The sequence below is a fragment of the Phytophthora ramorum genome, assembly GCF_020800215.1.
Source record: "Phytophthora ramorum isolate Pr-102 chromosome Unknown Phyram_PR-102_s0024, whole genome shotgun sequence".
In the NCBI taxonomy this organism is placed as follows: Eukaryota; Oomycota; class Peronosporomycetes; order Peronosporales; family Peronosporaceae; genus Phytophthora; species Phytophthora ramorum.
The window spans coordinates 363,372-380,741 of record NW_027150670.1 but is presented as its reverse complement, the minus strand read 5'-3'; the positions used below and the strand labels follow the sequence as shown (position 1 = coordinate 380,741).

The window sequence follows — 17,370 nt, the reverse complement described above, 5'->3', positions numbered from 1 at the left end:
GGGACGGATGCGTTGACACGCATGTCAGACAAAGCAGCACTAGCGAAATTGTTGTAATTCCAACAGACATAAAATCTATGTACGCCACACCACCTAAATGATGGCCCTCGACCAAAACTCAAAGGGGGAACTCCATGGCGACTGCCGGAAGTGACGTCGCGCTGGCCGCGAGCTTCTCGGAGCTCAACGCGGCGCTCAAGCGCGAGAACTATTCGCGCGCAGTGGACATCTGCAATAAGAGTGGGTACAAGTGCCTTCTAGAGGTAAGGAGGCTCCGTCTGACGCTGTCTCTGCGCCTACAGTCCGCTCCAAGTTCCCGGACGACGTGGACGCCGTCAAGGTCAAGTGCGTGGCGCTCATCCGCCTGGAGAAGGTTCATCTCTGTGTGTTGGAATGGGGATGCTGAGTGGGGGCTCACGCCTGCTGTTCAGTTTGACAAGGCGCTGGAGCTGGCGGCCAAGTACGATTTCTTGAGCACGCAGAAGGCTTATTGCCTCTACCGACTCAAGCAGGACGACGATGCACTGAAACTGCTGGACGGAGACCTGGAGACGCAAAGTGACGCGCAGCTGCACTTGGCGGCGCAACTGGTGTGTGAGGAGTCCTCTACTGATCCAATGGACGGATCGTGTGGGTCTGACTGTGTTTTGGGTGTGTGCTGCAGTTCTTCCGCAAGGGAGACTACGACCAGAGCATCCGCATATACGAGTTGCTGCTCACGCGCGCTCAGGAGGTATGTGTAGGGAGTATGCCTGGCCTTCCGGGTGGTGTCAAGAGTATCTGACGGGAATGTGTTTTGTTTGGATACTGCAGGGTGATGATCTGCTGGAGCTGCAGACGAACTTGCTGGCTGCGTATGCGAGTGCTGGTAGAAGCCATGAGCTGAAGGACCGCGAGATTCCCGTAAGAACGAGGATGAAATGAGGTTGCGAAGGCGAGTCCTTGCTGATGCAGGATCTGGATGGTATGCTGGCACAGGTCGACGACGGGTTCGAGGTGGCGTTCAACAAGTCGTTCGTGGCCATCCAGTCTGGCGACTGGGAGGCAGCGGAGGACCTTTTGCTGACTGCCGAGCGTAAGACTGGAGCAAGCGTTATTCTCTCTAAAGTCTGTCCCCAGCACTTACATGTGACCCACTTGTGTGCGCAACATCCCAGGACTGTGCCGCGATACGCTCATAGATGAGGGAGTAGCCGAAGCGGAGATTGAAGAGGAGGTGGCTGTCATCAAGACCCAGCTGGGGTTTGTGAAGCAGATGCGCGGCGATCTTGATGGTGCACTCTCGGATTACCGCAACGTGCTGAAGCTGAAGTATGTTGATTGCGGATACGATTGTAGTGGTCAATTGTGGCTGTTTACTAACATCTTTGATGATCACGCAGGCTGCGCGACCGTGCTGTGGCGGCTGTGGCATCGAACAACCTCGTCACCATCCGCAAGGACCGCGATGTTCTGGACTCGTTGAAGCGATTGAAAAACATCGATGCGGCGGTGCTGTCGGACAAGCTGAACCCAACGCAGCAGGAAGCAATTCTCACGAACCGCACGCTGCTCCTTTGCCTCATGAACAAGGTAAGTACAGATTGCATTGCTGATATGCCTCAGTAGCCCCAGGATCCATTCAATGTGCCGTTGTAATAACTTGCTGTGATGAATTAGACCGATGAGTGCCGCGAGAGCCTGGAGGTTTTGAAGAAGCAATTCCCCGCTTCGAAGTCGATTGCGGACATCGTGTTGCTTCTCGCTATCAAGGACCAGTCACCAGCAGCCGCGATCGAGCAGCTGCAGGTAGGGTGTAGTCTAGTGATGATAGCCGAGCTCTCGGTGCGGCGACTAATTTGATTGTCATTTTGTGACGGGCACTTTAGGGTGACGTGAGTGTGGGCGCTCGTCTTGGCCTCGCTCACGTGTACCTGACGGAAGGACAGGTGCTGAAAGCCGCCGAGTCCATCCGCTCTATTGAGGAGTTGGCGCACTCGTCGGGTACAGTGGCAACGCTGGTTGCCCTGTATGAGCAGGCGGGTGACTCGGTGTCGGCGCAGGCTGTGCTGGAGAGCGCTCTGGCTCACCACCGAGCGGGTGACTACACCTCCGAGCAGGCTATGAAGCTTCGTGAAGGTGACTGCTGGTACAAGATCCAGAAGAAGCAGTACCGCGCGGCTGCTGACGCGTACTTGGAATTGCTGGAGGGCGAGGCTGCCGGTGCGCTGGACCGCGATCTACGCCTTCGCTCCATGGCCTCGTTGGTTGTTGCCCTGTAAGTGTATTCACAGGGCGCCCCATTGTTTTCGTGTTGCTGATCTAACGCATTTTGTTCATGTACAGGTCGTTCTGCGACGCTGAGGCAGCGGAGGCTCGGTGCGCTATGCTGCCGGTCGTTGAGGAGAGCGGCGTTGACCCTAGTGAATTGGAGAAACAGGCCCCGCGCTCGAACCGCTTGGCCGCCAAGTTTGCCGACACTGGTGACAAGAAGAACGAGTACGTATTGGGCACCGTGTTGCTAGCTTGTTTCTCTACATAGATGTTGACCTCACTTTTTGCCTACAGGCGCAAACGTGCGGCGAAGAGCCCGGAGGGCATCGCTCGCAAGCGCGCTAAGCGTCGAGAGACTCATTTGGCCAACCTGCGCGCTCGTCCGGACTACAACGCGTCTATTGGGCTGGTGAACCCGGACCCGGAGCGCTGGATTCCACGCAAGCAGCGCTCTCACGGCAAGCGCGGCCGTCGTGGCCGCAACCGCTTTGTCGGTGCGCAGGGTGCTGGCATGGGCACGGAGAAGGACGCCCTCAAGCTGGATGCAGCCGCTCGTGCTGCTCGCAAGGCCGAGTCGGACAAGCCCGCTGCCGTCGTGGTGTCCAGCGGCTCTGGCATTCGCAAGTCCAAGAAGAAGAAACGCAGATAGAGGGAGCGCCAAGATACTAGCTGCTGCCCCAGTCGCAGCGGCTTGACTAAACGAGCTGCCCTTTGCCGATAACAGACGACCCTGTTCCTGTCTGTAGCTTGTGGTCTGTGAATCGTTTTTCTTCTCTAGTGTTAAGTGCTGCTACCACCCCCCTACCCGTGCCGCTTACATCTAACCAGCAGCGCTGCTACCTCCATCCAGACATCTGCACGACTGGTAGCTGTGACGACTTCGTTGCTGGTTCCGCCGAGTCTGTCGTAGCCGCACCGCCTAGACGGTGGTGAAGCTGGGCGCCTTCTCACGCAGATAGAAGAGCTTTGCACGACGCACGCGCTTCTTGCCCTTGTGGATGAACGCCTCCTGCAGCACCTTGACGCTCTGCAGCAGCGGCGAATGCAGGAAGATCTTCTGCTCGTAGCCGTAGCCGCCAATGTGCTGTCACAAACAATAAAATGATAATTAGCCTCTCACCGCTGCAGCGTAAACGCATCGAAACTCACGTTGCGGATGACGAACGAGCTGCCCGTGCCGCGGTTTCGCCGCGCCAGCACCACGCCCTTGACCCGCTGCACTCGGGCGCCCGTGCGACTCAGCAGGTACTGCACCTCCACCGAATCGCCGGGCTTGAAGTTGTCAATGTCCTTTCCCTCGGCGGCCTTGGCCACGGCCTCCGCCTCCAGCTGCAGCAGCAGCGACGCCGCGCGCTTGGTCGGGATCTTGAGCTTGGCGCGCTTGGGCTGCTCGGGCGCGGCGGGCGAAGCTTCTGCGGAGAAGAGAGACACCTGCGCACTGAAAAGAGGCACGCGGCGCGACCCGGCGGCGCCCGCGGCGCGCACGAAGCTCTTGGTGGCGGCGGCCAGCATGCTCAGCGATGTGCAGTGGTGGTCTTCCCGGTTCTGCGGTCGATAAGCGATAGCCATCCGTGGAGCGTGTGGTGTACATAACACCTAACCCCTATATGTGTGCGTACAGCACTTTGACGGGTTGAAGTCAAGTAAGTTGTACCAGCACGATGCAGTGGGCTTCGAGTACTAGCACACGTAACACGTCTCATAGATTTTCATTCGTTAACAATGGCGGGCACTGCAAAGTGCACCCGTAACTGTATGCCGTTTACTTAGACTTCTTGATCATCGCTGTTGTCGCTGTCGCTGCTGATGAGCGCCCGCTTGAGTTCGTCTACGGCCGGGCCCTTCTCGTCCGGGTACACGGGTTTCCGCTTGTTCCAAGAGTCCATAAGTTCCTCCAGGAAGCGGTACACGAACAGCCCCAGCATGATGAACAGCAAGCCTGCAATGTCCTTTGTGTGCAGAGGCTGGTGCTCCGGCATAAACGGAAACGTAAACGCGACGTTGCCCAGTGGAACCATAATGGTCATGGCCTGTTCAACACAAGAACGGTCAGAGAAAGCTACTTCATGTGATCAAATGGCCAAATGTCAACAGGATCTTACCAGCCAAAGGATGTTGGCGCTGCCGAATTTGAGGATCAAGATGATGAGCAGGTTGTACGCCACGTTGAACAGCAAATAGGCCGTCACGTAGATGGTCGCTTTCTCGCAGTCATCCTTGTGCGCGCCTTCAGTGATGGTGTTCTGCCCCAAGTAGCACATCAAGCCGTCATACATATTCTCCGGGAGTTCACTCGGCGTGACTGGGTGGTCGCCAACCATTGCTGCCGGGAACGTCAGTGGAATAGCACACAGAAACTGGAACACTGCGATCCAGCCATTCAGATAGACCGCATCAAGCTCTGCCTCCCCCAGAGTCTTCTCCTTATATACACTGGACAGGCACATGGGGACACAGCTGAAAATCATGACAACAGACCACAGCACAATGAGGTGCGGGTTGGTGCCGCTGCTGCTGCCAGAGTCGCCCGACCCCAGTACAATCAGCAAGCCCAGCGTCACGACCATAGCTCCAACATACTGGTAGCCCGAGTACTTGGCTTTCAGCAACAGACTGGAGATCAACATCGAAATGGGGATCGCAGCCTGTCCAAGCAAGATGATGAGCGATCCACCCAGATAGGTGGCTGCAAACACTTGCAGGATGCCGGCGACTGAGTCGAGTCCTCCCATAACGGCGAATTTCCGCTTCGGGATGCTGCGTTGGTCCCACGTGATGGCACTACCATACTTTATCATCGGTAGGATGTACGCGAAGCTGATGGGGATCTGCAGTGTATCCAACACCCAGTTAGTAAAGCGTACAGCATGCACTCGAAGGCCGCACGTACGTAGACGAACGTGGTGAGCAGGTTGAGGAACGTCGGGTAGTTGTGCATCGGGATGGTCTGCAGTCTATCAAAGTCATCGGTTAAGTATACGAATCACAAGTAAAGCTGCACCCCAAGTGTAGCAAAACTCACTTCTGGAAGACTGAGCAGAGAATGATTCATCCAGGACGGAGAACAGTGCGTCAGTTGGGAGATTTTAAGCCGTACAAGAACCTTATTGTGCAGATTAGAGACTAGCACGCACTCTTGTTGCCGAGTCCCACGAAGACCATGGCCACGAAGCTCACGAGGAGCTTCACGTCGCGCTCCGCTTCCTCCCTCGTCGTCATTTTCTGCCTCTCCAAAGCTAAAATGAATCTTGAAGAAGGCGAGTGGATATACAGTGTAACATATCTCCTAAGGCTGTATAAATATATGTATCACATATCTTAGGAGATAAGCCTATAACTTACGATCAGATGCTTATGGTATCAATTGAGAATTAGCAACGGAGACCATGCGAGTGTCCGTTGTGGGTGTCGTGTTCCTGGTATCGCTGGCGCTCACGGGCTGGACAGCCCTAGCGTGGGTGCTGACCCCGTGCTTCGTGCTCGCGGCCCTGCCTCTGCCGGCGTTTCTGCAGACCAAACGCTTCTACCGCCGCGTCACTCGCTGCATGTGCGTCGGTGGAATCCCAACAAAGGATGACGGGAGGTTTGTTACTCAATGAGCTGTTGTTGTGTTTATTGGAGCAGACAATGGGCGTGGATGGGTCAAGTCGTGCTGCTTCTGGGTGCGTGGATCTGCCACTTCCAAGTATTATAGAAGCCGTTGGCAGTGCGAGACGCTCACTATGACTTCTGCCAGAGAAACTGTTTGGCATCCAGGTGCAGGTCTACGGCGACGCCGAGACCAAAGCTCACGAGAGCGACATGCCGCAAGACCGCGCACTGTGGTTGTCGAACCACCGCACTCGCATCGACTGGATGCTGCTGTGGAGTGTGGCCTGGCGAACGCGTACGCTGCACCAGTTGCGTATCGTCCTCAAGGCCCCTCTGCGCAAAATCCCCATCTTCGGCTGGGCCATGCAGCACTTCATCTTCATATTTCTGGTAACATCTACACTTTAGGAAGCAATGAGAGTGAGGCGCTAACGTGGGGTCTGCTCTCTACAGCAACGCCGCTGGGCTGATGACCAAGTGAACCTGCGCAAGTTGCTGCCGTTCCTCACGTCGGCAGAACCGGAGGCTTCATACCTCCTCTTCCCAGAAGGTACGGATCTGAGCGAGAGTAACCTTGATAAGAGTGCTGTATTCGCCGAGAAGAACGGACTGCCGCCACGTCAGTACTCGCTGTACCCGCGTACGACAGGCTGGACATTTATGTTTCCGCTACTGCGCTCTCAACTCACCGCTGTATACGATGTTACCATGTTCTACGTGGACTACGCCGCAAACGAACGTCCATCGGAGACGTCGCTGCTAACTGGTCGTGTGCCGCGAATGATCCACTTCTACCTCGAGCGTGTGGACATTTCGTCGCTGCGCGACAAAAGCGAGAGCGAGCTTGCGACGTGGGTGGAGAAGCGCTTTGAACGCAAGGAGTCTTTGCTGAAGGCGTTTTACGAGTCGAATGGTAAGCTTCCGGACGGAGCAAAACCGCTTTTTCAGCAGGATCAAGTGCCTGCGATGGCCGTGCTGGTTATGTTCTGGCTCGTGTTGATCGGTGCCGCCACCATTTGCGGACTCATCGGCAACTTGGTCTCGGTTATAGCAGCAGTAGTGCTTATCGCTGGCTACAGCATCAACACGGCGTATGGCTCTGGCGTTGACGGGTTTCTCATAGAAAACTTGTAAGTAGAGAGCCTAGATTTGGTCGATAGAAGTCGCATTGCTACCGAAGCAGATGTAGTTGCTTGAGATACAAATGTTGACATTTCTAAAAAGCTTGTTTTTCTTCGCTAATTTTGAACGAGAGGAATTTCCGACCAAGATGGTGCAATGCCGCTTCAATGTGGTTATTTTGAAAATTTAAAAACAGAATTTGTGATTTCTTCGTACTTCCAGTCGTGGGGACAAAAATTCAGCATTTATTCAGTAAGAGTTACAGAGCGAACTTCAACCTCGGAATTTAGAGCGAGGTTGAGACCGGGAGTGGTAGGGTGGGTTTTGTCGTTCAGGTGATGTCTGGAACTGTTGGTCAGCAGGGAATGCTGCCACCAGTGCTAGCTGGACCCGGGTTCAGCAAACCCGACCCAAATCTTCGGTGATCTCCTTCAGCAAAGAAACCAACATTCTTGCCTTATCGGCAAGAATCCCAATTTCTTCGTTCTTCCAGTCGTGGGGACAAAAATTCAGCATTTATTCAGTAAGAGTTACAGAGCGAACTTTAACCTCGGAATTTAGATCGAGGTTGAGACCCCAGTTGTAGGAGTTCGCCCTGTAGTTCTTACTGAAGACGCTGCATTCGCTTCTGACTGGACACGATCTTGGTCGCGAGTGTCTCCACCGATTCCTTGCACAGACGTGTATACTGCTTGAACGTGTCGATGCCCATCGGCCGTGAAACTGTATCGTGAGTGCGTCGACGCCAGCACGGTACATATGCGTGGCACCGCCGGCGCGTAGCGAATGCGCGCTGAACTCTGCTGGGTTGCCACCGACGCTCGGCGCAACCCGCTGGAGGATATTGGAGACCCTGGTTGAGGTGACACAGTCTGGACGGCCCTTCTCATTGATGAAGACTGCAGCCGGGATTTCATGGGGTAGAGCACGTCTCGGCTTGAGTAGACATAGCGCACCGAAGACCGGACAGAGGAATGGATACCCGGAGCGATTCAGCATACGTAGTGTTGGCGCGCCGCGTTGATTCGTCTTGGAGACCGTCAGGCGGATATGCACTGAGGTTGCCGCGCCGGCGGAGTTGAAGATAGCAATGTCCACAGCTCTGAGTGCGAACCAGGCGAACTTCTTCTCTTTTGATGCGATCTCGGGCTGTCGTAGCAGGAAGAAGAAGGACACCCCCAGAGAGCTTGGTCGGAGGGCATGGCCAAGTCGAGGGTCCGGTAGCACAGCTCCAGTAGCTGCAGCGACACCGGCGCCTTGTGTTGTACCGGTGCATCGAGGCGGGAAATGCCCTTCAGAAGCATGCGAATTTGTGGATGTCCACTCGGGAAGTCCAGCGCCGCCGACCAGAAGAAATGAAGGACGCCGTGGAGGACCGCAGAAATCGTAGCACCGCGGACAGGGCGCCCCGAGCCGTATCCATGTTGGAAACCGTGGAGAATGAAGTCGGTGATGCACTGGATCTTGACGTCGGTCGTGTACCCGAAAAGGGTTGGCTGGATGCCGCGGCTGGTAGACCACGCAAACCACGTCGTCAGGGCCGAGCGGTACTTGGAGAAATTTGAGTTAGCGACGGAGTGGGCACGCAAATGGAATGCCAAATCGCTTCGAGACTCGCTACATCCACTGGTGGCGGCACCTGCAGCCAGTCACGGGTCAGTTCATTAAATAGGGTGTGCATGGTGGAGCCGTGACTCGAACGGGAGCCCGCATCTGCGATGCGGTTGTCAGCACCGGCAACATGCATAGCCGAGAAACGGAGACCAAACACGAGTTCCCAGTGACCGAGAAGACGGATGAGCGTTTGGGCTCGGTCGTTGCGTGACGCCATCTTGTTCTGCCAAGCAACGGCGGGCATGTTGTCAATTTTAAACCGGACGTGCACGGGTGGGCCGTGGGTACTGGCCCGTCGGGAGGACCACTGCTGGCCCCAGGCGTGCACGGCAAAGGCGCAGGACAACAGCTCCCTGTAGTTGATGTCAAACCCTACGGAGGGGTCGGACTTCGAAGCGTGAAAAAGGCGCCGCTCCTCAGGTGTGAAGAAGTAGCGCAACACCAGCTTATCCGCTGCGACGAACGTGCATATCGCGAGGTCGGAAGCGTCCATCTCGACGACGACGTCGGGTTCCGGGCACGAGCCGAAGTAGGCAAGAGGAACACCATTAAGCGCCGGGGATCGAAGGATAGACAGCCACCAGTGCAGGTCGGCACGCATGTCCTCGGTGACAGGAACGTGCTGCCACCACCGCAGGTGACACTCCTGTTGACAGAGACGCTGGAGGAAGAGCCGGGCCGGCCGAACGCAGGTCACGACGTGACGGAGACGGCCCAGGAGTGAGCGGTGATCCGAACGCCGGAGGGACGTGCGCTCTAGAGCTGCCGCAACAACTGTCTGTGCCACGCGGATCTTGGACGCCGGCATGGCCACCGTGCCGGCCTGGGAGTCAAAAATGAGGCCAAGAGCCTTTTGGCGTGGGCACCAGGGTGTAAACTTGGCTTCGTTAATAGCACCGTGACCTAGGACTGTCAACATGGCGCCGCGCAAGGAGCGCTCGATGTCAGCACAGTTGGAACCGATGTCGGCGGCGACGTTGATGTGGTCGTCGACCCAGTAGTAGTTGAACGGACCCGGCGGACGGAGCGAGTTAATAGAGGAGCCGTGAATGTGAGCAATGGCGCCCCCTATGATGCCTAGCTTGCCGGAGAACCGGACCACCCAAAAGCGGTCGACGTGTCAATCACCAGGGCATTGTCAGGGAGCAAACGACCGCCGAACAAGTACGCGCTCTGGCTGTGGGTGCAGACATTCCGGAAGGCGGACGCTACATCGCCACCCTGCAACTGGATCTCGACATCGGGATGATGCCTCCGCTGGCGCAGAATCTCTACCGCGGTCTCGTCGCACGGCTCGAAGACGAGCGTGCAGATGCTGGTGGCGTCTGTCCCATCGTTTATCGAGGCGCCTTCGGGAAAAGAGAGATCGTGAATCACCCTACCGGAAGTCAGTGGGTCCACGTCGCCTTTATCGACGACCCCGAATGGGCTAATCCGCACCTCGGGTCAGATCCCAAGGATGTCGAGATCAAGGACAAAGCAGCGCCAGAGATCCTGCTCCTTGCGAATGCTCTTGATGAGGACAGGGTATCGATCCGCGGCAGACTTGTGGTTGGTAGGGTAGACGTGCTGGTGGGGCATGCCCTCCGAGACGGGGGCCCGCACACCCGAATCCGCTATCGCCAGGAGCGCGTCAAGCTGTTGGTAGGCACGCCGTGCGGATAACGTCGGGCAGCATGCGCTTGTTAGGACGGTAGTCGTCTGGGGTTTGACCGCGCATAAGCTCGACAAACCGCGGAAGGCTTATCTGTGTCCGGCGAACGAACTCGGAGAGGACTCGTTGGAGATCCTTGTTGAGGACCGGGGTGCCGTTGATAACTGTCGGCGGAACGGACGGAAGCGTGAGACCGACGTGACCCAGCGCACTGGAGATAGTACGCAAACGAATGTCTTCCCAGAGTGAGGCGCGAGCGTGCGAGTCCGAAGTCAACTGCTCAAGATCCCCCGGGCTGGGTGCGGCGCGATACCGGGTCGCCACGTCCGGGACACGACATCCACACGCAAGTGGTTGACCAGCGTGCGGGGGTACGTCGCCGGATGTCGGGGCTGCAGCCGAGCCGTTGGGCACGCCCGGTCGGGTGCGTCCGTGCAGAGGCGTACATAAGGGAGAGCGCGCTAGCCTCGGAGGGCCGGATCGTACGTCAGGGCCGAGCGGAGTGCCATGGGGCGACACCGTCGGAGCACAAGGACCATGGGGTGCCTTGACTGAAGCCTGCAAGGAGATGTGGGCAGGCAAGGAGTGTTCGTTTGCGGAACCATGTACTACTATATTTAGAGAGGTTGCACATGCTGACCGAAGTGCCGATGAATGGGCGGCTCCTCGGCCTCTTCACGAATGCTCACGACGCTCGGACTGGCGTGGGCCAGACCGATAGGTGCGATCGATGAATTCCTGGAGCTCGCGTGGGAGGCGGCCGTCCCAGCGGTGCGTCCTCTGCTGGTGGGCGCAGCGCTCGGCGCTACCGCCGTAGCACATGCCACCGCCCATGAACCGGAGACACGGCTCACGGCCGTCGCGGTCGCGCGGGATGAGGCGTCGAATGCGCTCCGGCATGATCGGCGTGCGGGCGGCTGGACCCCGGCGTGAGGGGGCACCACCCGGTCGTGGTGGCTGAATCGGCTGGGACCCATTGGAGGCACGGGCCGGCGTTGAATCCATCCGCAGCGCGAGGCCGTTGAGAGCAGCTTGCCAATCTGGGCTGTGATAGTCCACGGCGCGGACGGCTTCGTTGAAATTGCGCCACCAGTGGGGGGAATCCATAAGCAGGTGGGCGAGCGCCCGACCGATGAACTGGTTGACGAACATGACCGTCAACATGACGCGTTCATGGGTGTTGTGGTCGCGCTCAAGGTTTGCGAGCACGAACCGCTTGACCCGAGAGAGTAGCCGCCGCGCGTGATCATACCAGAGAGCGTCCCCAAACGAAATCAGGCCGCCAATTGCCGCCAAGAGATCCTCGTAGGTCGGGCAGTCAACGGTCGTCGCGGGCAGGGTAGCGCCAGCTCCAAAGTCAGCGGAGAAGTTGGCGTTGCTGGAGCCGCGCTCCAGCTGCTCCATCTCGGACTGCGGCCAGAAATGCATGACCGCCAGGCCTCGGGAGCCTAGACGACCGCTATACAGCGCCATCAGCACCGCGGGCGGGGCGTCGAACCGCACGCACTCAAGCTCGCGAAGATGAAGCACGAAAGGCATGGGAGATAGCCACCTACCGGTCTCGGAGGAGAGGTCGCGGAAGAGGCTGTGGACGGCGAGCTGGTGTGCCAAGGGCGGGTAGTACTCACCCTTGACACGGGTGCGCGGCAGCTGAAAGCTGTCGCACCGCAGCTCGCTCACCGCCGCCGGGGGCATGTCGGCCGAGTTTCCCGACGGGGGCAGCGTCCAGGAACCCGTCGGAGCCGGCGGGGACGCCGCTTGGTCGAGTCGAAGATTGCAATGTGAAGCCCCTGTCAGTTGATGGGTCCACATGCGCAGGCACGTCCTCGGCCCGCGACCGCAGCTCACGGCGAAGCTCGGTAAACATTTCGAAGAGCTGATCGACCTTGGCCGCGAGCGAGAGGCGCTGTGTGACCGAAGGCGGGTCCGCGGTAACTGGCTCCGGTGTGTAGGACCGCGCAAAGGCGGCGAGATTAAATGCCGCCGATGCGGCCTGCGACGAGCCGGGCATCAGGTCCGAGCCCATGACGGCGAACTCGGGGTAATCAGATGGGTGAAGGGGCTCGATGGTGCCGGGGAGGCGGGCGGAGGCCGCGGCAGAAAGCGGGGCATCGACATCATGGCCCGGTTCTGTTTCAGGCGCTGGCGCCGCGACTTCCCCAGTGACCATGAAGGTGGGGCTGGACGGCGGATCGGAGCGACCGAGGGCTGGGGGCGGCACAGCCGTCAAGACAGGCGGGCCACCCGAGTACACTGGCGCGCTTGGCGTCAGCGACGGAGGACTCGTCGGTGCCATCCCAGCCGAGTCGACGCCCGCCACCAGCGCAGGTGGGAAGTCTGCGCGTGCGGATGGACGAGGGGTGCACGTGGCCGACGCAGGCCCCCCAGCGTCCGAAGACAGGGCGGCCACAGTGCTGGACTTGCGCCGCTTTGGAGAGGCCCCGATGGCGGGGCCGACGCGCTTGGCCTTGCGGGCGGCAGCGCGGCCGACGCGGGCCGCCTGCTTGGTACGGAGGCGGGTACTGACGCGGCCAGCCGAGTCGGGCTCCGGTGCGGTGGACGCGGCGTCGTCGTCGACGACGATGACGTCCGCGGTCGAGGGGCGTCCACATGCCGGCGAAGCAGTCGCCTCACCAGGCGCGCCAGGATCGGCACGCGAGGCGGCGGGCAGAGCGGGGCTGGCCGACGCTGGTGCGGGTCGAGGCGCAGAGATTGCAGACCCGGGAGGAGCTGTGGCCAGTCGGCCGGCGGCAGCGGCGGGGTCGCCGGCATCGGACGGGTTGGCGGCAAGCTGCACGGCGGGCGGGACTTCGGCGGTCGACGGGTCCTCACGCGGGGCGACCGCAGGCGAGGCAGGCGAGACGGCAGGTGGGGGAGGCTGGTCGACAAGGAGGTTGTTGGGAAGTGAGAGGGTTTGCCAGCTTAAGAGAGCTCGTAGTGGGGCAGCGTCGTTTTCGCGCGCGCCCAAAGTTCCCGCCCAATTCGATTGGTTATGCGCGCTCCCCCCACCTTGCACCACGATTAAACCACTTTGGACATGGGAAGACAAAATTCATGAAGTAGCAGGTATTCTAATGTATTTGTTGAGTTTGATTTCCGAAAGTTTTATGACATTGAAGTGGTATCGCACCATCTTGGTCGGGCAAAGGTGTAATTGCTTGAGGTACAAATGTTGACATTTCTAAAAAGCTTGTTTTTCTCCGCTAATTTTGAACGAGAGGAATTTCCATAGCCCTACCCGGGCGTGGCCTATTGACGTTTGATTCACAGGTAAAATTTAACCTCCAAGATAACAACAACAAAAACTAAAATGACACCAGAGGAGGCTGAGCGTATTATTTTCTGGTATCTGACTACAGTTTTGTGGTCGCTCAATTGCGTGCTGCAGGTGCAGCTGGGGTGCTCGACGAATTGAACTTTCGCTTCTTCTTTGGCTGTACGATTTTTTTCTGGATAGTTGTTCAACTTGATTCCGTGCTCTGTTCGAATAAAGTCACACTTTGGGTTCTCGCTCGATAACGCAAAAAGACTCTGTTTTGGCATTAGGAGAGAATGGCAAGCCCCTTCGTTACCCTGGTGCTAGCCTCGTCGGTACTATGTATGCACCAACTAAGAGTACTCATTGCCGTGGATTCACTCGCAGCTCGCCAGTCGCTAGCAAAATAGGAACATGCCAGAATAACTTTACTTTCAATCTCAGTTCACATTTTATCAGAAAGGACCCACGTGGCTTTGGCAAATGAAATAGATCCAAGACGTCAAATGATTCCGGCACAACGGAACTGTTTTCTGTCACTGAGGAGGGTTGTAAAACTGTTTCCCCTCTACATCGACTCCTCAAGATTGATTCATATTTGAAATCACTCGGAGATGGCAATATACGACCTCTGCACCGCGATTCTACCATTGTTCCAGACGATGATGATCTCTAAGACTACAATAAGTTGTCAGCCTCGGTTATTGTTGGTCTTAAAAATGGAAGTTTCATCTTCGGCTACTGATGGAACCGACTGGTAGCGATAGACGTCGAAAGGGTGAAGATGTTTGTATGGTTGATTTAATTCGTGTTCTCCCCAAAAAGACCCCCAAAGACAACAAAGTAAAAACGAAGTTCTAGTAGCTCTTCACTGTGCCACATTTTCAGCTGTAAGAGGATGGCTAACATATCTTCACCGAAAAGAAATTACGCCGGCAAAATACGTAGGATTAATTGATAGCTTATTCTTAACGCGTATGCAGCCTATTCGAGCGCCACCTCAAGTTGATCGTGCAAGTCTGGTCTCGCCTTCAAAATATTCATTATCTCCAGATGAACGCGGCATTTGCTTGTGGTTCTTTTTACGTGATGATATTGTCTTTGGTTGCCGTGGATGCCAATAGCTCCTGAAATTAATCACTAGTGAACTCGGTCTCGAGGTCATGTATAACATAATTGGGCCGAGGATGTCTGCATAACCAAGCACGCTCAAAGCTGATCGCAATCGTCTTTGAAGTCTTGCCGTTTTGCACAATGACCTCCCGAAAACTAAACTATTGTTCAATGGCAGTTAAGCATGAGTGATTTCCAGCAATTAGTCCGCCCAAGTACAGCATCGAAAGGTCGATCGTTATTTGTTGCTGGTGTTGGAGGGATTCGGCCATAATTCTGCTTGCCACTATGTAATTTGGATCGTTTGCAAGGGAGGTATTTTTTTACGAAGCCGTGCTCTGCGGTTCCATGTCTGGTCACCAGAATGTCGACAATTTCTAGAATTGTTTCTTTCCACCAAGAGGTAGTAAGCACCGGATATTCTTTGTTATGGGATACATCCCACCGGAAAAATGAATACGCCTCTCCTTCTAACAAAAACGACAGTGACTCAAACGCATCATCACTTTAGTAATATTACAAAAAATGACCATATTTGCTCAACGTCTTCTTCATCTCCTTCTTCTTCGGCACCTTCGTCTACTTCATCTTCATCTACTTCATTCTCTTCATCCACTTCATCCTCTTCATTTACTCCTTCCTCTTCACCTTCGCCTTCCTCGCCCTCATCGAAGTCTCTGTCGGGTCTGATTTCTCCGATGTCCTTTGTCGATAGTCAGGGCACCCGAAAATGCAATACAAAGATTAATACATCGCAGCGGAAAGCAAAAATTAATCATTCAATTATTACCATTATTCCTTCCCATTCGAGCGCGCACCTCATCGACTGTGTTCACATCCCACAACTCGCGATTGAACTGAAGGCACGTCAGCATCTCGAGCTTGTAAGGGGGGAGACTCTTCCGTGGGTCCGTTAGCACTAACTTGGCTGCCGAAACGAAGCGCTCGCATTCATTAGATGTCGGCGGGATGTACGCAACGTCCACGTAATGCGAGCGCTTCACTGCTTTCCGCTTCTTGAACGCCGCCTTGACGATTGAACTATCTTCGGCGTCTCTTGCTGGCGCTCTTTCGAGGGGCGCCGATCTAAACTCGCCACACGCTGACCTTTCAGAAACGTTCAGCGTCTCGCCGCACTGCAGCTTCACCAGGTCTTGTTCTAAAAGCGGATTGTTGACCATACGAGCAGTCGTAGCCAGTCGTTCGGCTACCATCGGATACTACTTGATGACCTGGTCAAACAAACGCCGCACAGCCGAAAGTGTTAGTGCAGCTCCTTGGTAACCGCCTCGAACTTTTCGGGATCCTTTAGCAATGCCTTGACACGCTCGTGCTCTGCGCGACGCAGCAGGAGAGGCTCCACCTCATGTTTGACGAGAACGCCATGGTCCACCATGACAACGGCTGACTGGATCTTCACATACCGCTCCACCATCTCGTACGTGCTCGACCACCTGGTGTCATTTCGCAGTAGTGGCGACAGATGGGAGACGCGGCGAAGAATCGCTCGGCCCTTGATCGTTCGCAGCTTGCACATCAGGGCGTGAACTTTGCCAACCAGCTCGTCCTCAGTCTTCAGGAAGCGCTTTGCCGCCAGATTTAATCTGTGGCTTGCACATCCGATGAGCGGGATGACCCTTACTTCCGACCAATGTACTGGTTCACGGAAAAGTTGTCACCCACCGTGAACTTTACCGCTCCCCATGGCTTGTTATAGCGCCACAGTGTGTCTGCAATTAAGTCAAACTGGCTCTACGCACTCAGATCTTCCTCTGTCTTCACTGGCGAGAAAGCCAGCAGTAGAAAGCGGCGCGACGAGCACGTAGTTCTCGCTCGTATCGCCGCCACCGGTATTACCGGTAACACCAGATGCGCTGTCGAATACCGCGAATATCGCGACGTAGTGACGGTTACTGCTACTCCAGCCGTCTAAAACTAGCCCAAACGAGTCAGGGAGCTCGGAAGCAACACGGTGCTCAACCAGCTCGAAAAGTAGCACCACATATCGCGATAGAGCGTCCTCAGACGCCGAAGAGAGGGACGCATTCAGACGTGTGAGCCAGCGTTCAACAAACACGAAAGGTAGGCGGCAGACGACCCACTCTAGCTAGCGGTACAGATCTCGAGTTCGCTGGTTGATTAGGCGTAGGCTTAGCGGGTTCTGCCTCCTGAGCATCTTGCTCGTAGTTCTCATGGTTACGCCTTAGGTGATTCAGTAGGTTTGTGTAGCCGTTTCCCTTCTTGTACAGCTTGTCACATGTGGTACACTTGTAGAAGTCGTCTCCCACTTCAGCGAAGAGCATGGAGCAGATTTGGCTGCTCGTGAGGACCATGTTGGATTGAGGAAGCGGTGGGGCTTGGACGTTGCGAGGTAATGGTATAGTTTTGATTCTGACTAACTCGTGTGTGGTACTTCTTGAGATGACTGGGGTCCATCCGCCGAATGGATGGCGAGGGGCGGTGGACATTCCTCGGCAATTAAAATATGAATTGATGCCTCCAAATTAATCATTGAATTATAAAATATGAATGCATTTTTACGAGTATTATTTTTTCGGGCGCCCTGTCGATGGAGCCCAAAACAGCCAACTCACGCACTAAATCAGTAGCAAGGTTGGGTTCAGGAAAAACGTCTCAGCCGCACTTACGATACCCGCCTGAAACGATGAAAGGTGGCATATCTCGCCACGCGGCACTGACCCATTTGCAAATCGTGGCTCGTGTAGGTGGCATGAGCTTAAACTTGATCGTAGTGTATCACGTCAAA

General features: G+C 56.0%; 5 protein-coding genes across 5 annotated transcripts; 3 read left to right on the top strand and 2 right to left on the bottom strand.

Annotated features, from left to right (window-relative positions):
* Positions 1-134: 134 nt before the first annotated feature.
* KRP23_15054 (Signal recognition particle subunit SRP72) lies at positions 135-2,902 on the top strand (the record flags this gene model as incomplete). Its single annotated transcript, XM_067885950.1, has 12 exons — positions 135-240; positions 303-373; positions 432-590; positions 665-733; positions 814-903; positions 979-1,075; positions 1,158-1,311; positions 1,383-1,572; positions 1,660-1,788; positions 1,869-2,257; positions 2,326-2,478; positions 2,548-2,902. 12 exons carry the CDS (start codon positions 135-137, stop codon positions 2,900-2,902), a joined length of 1,962 nt encoding a protein of 653 aa, XP_067736949.1.
* A 270-nt stretch (positions 2,903-3,172) lies between these two features.
* Positions 3,173-3,765, bottom strand: KRP23_15053 (50S ribosomal protein L19; the record flags this gene model as incomplete). Its single annotated transcript, XM_067885949.1, has 2 exons — positions 3,173-3,337; positions 3,403-3,765. 2 exons carry the CDS (start codon positions 3,763-3,765, stop codon positions 3,173-3,175), a joined length of 528 nt encoding a protein of 175 aa, XP_067736948.1.
* A 254-nt stretch (positions 3,766-4,019) lies between these two features.
* On the bottom strand, positions 4,020-5,472 carry KRP23_15052 (Crt-like protein 2; the record flags this gene model as incomplete). Its single annotated transcript, XM_067885947.1, has 5 exons — positions 4,020-4,283; positions 4,356-5,081; positions 5,144-5,207; positions 5,276-5,285; positions 5,388-5,472. The coding sequence occupies 5 exons, from the start codon at positions 5,470-5,472 to the stop codon at positions 4,020-4,022; spliced, it is 1,149 nt and encodes a 382-aa protein (XP_067736947.1).
* A 167-nt stretch (positions 5,473-5,639) lies between these two features.
* On the top strand, positions 5,640-6,978 carry KRP23_15051 (Lysocardiolipin acyltransferase 1; the record flags this gene model as incomplete). Its single annotated transcript, XM_067885946.1, has 4 exons — positions 5,640-5,800; positions 5,878-5,915; positions 5,990-6,234; positions 6,298-6,978. The coding sequence occupies 4 exons, from the start codon at positions 5,640-5,642 to the stop codon at positions 6,976-6,978; spliced, it is 1,125 nt and encodes a 374-aa protein (XP_067736946.1).
* A 5,424-nt stretch (positions 6,979-12,402) lies between these two features.
* On the top strand, positions 12,403-13,649 carry KRP23_15050 (uncharacterized protein; the record flags this gene model as incomplete). The annotated part of the gene is made up of 2 exons (XM_067885945.1): positions 12,403-13,102; positions 13,594-13,649. 2 exons carry the CDS (start codon positions 12,403-12,405, stop codon positions 13,647-13,649), a joined length of 756 nt encoding a protein of 251 aa, XP_067736945.1.
* Positions 13,650-17,370: the final 3,721 nt, after the last annotated feature.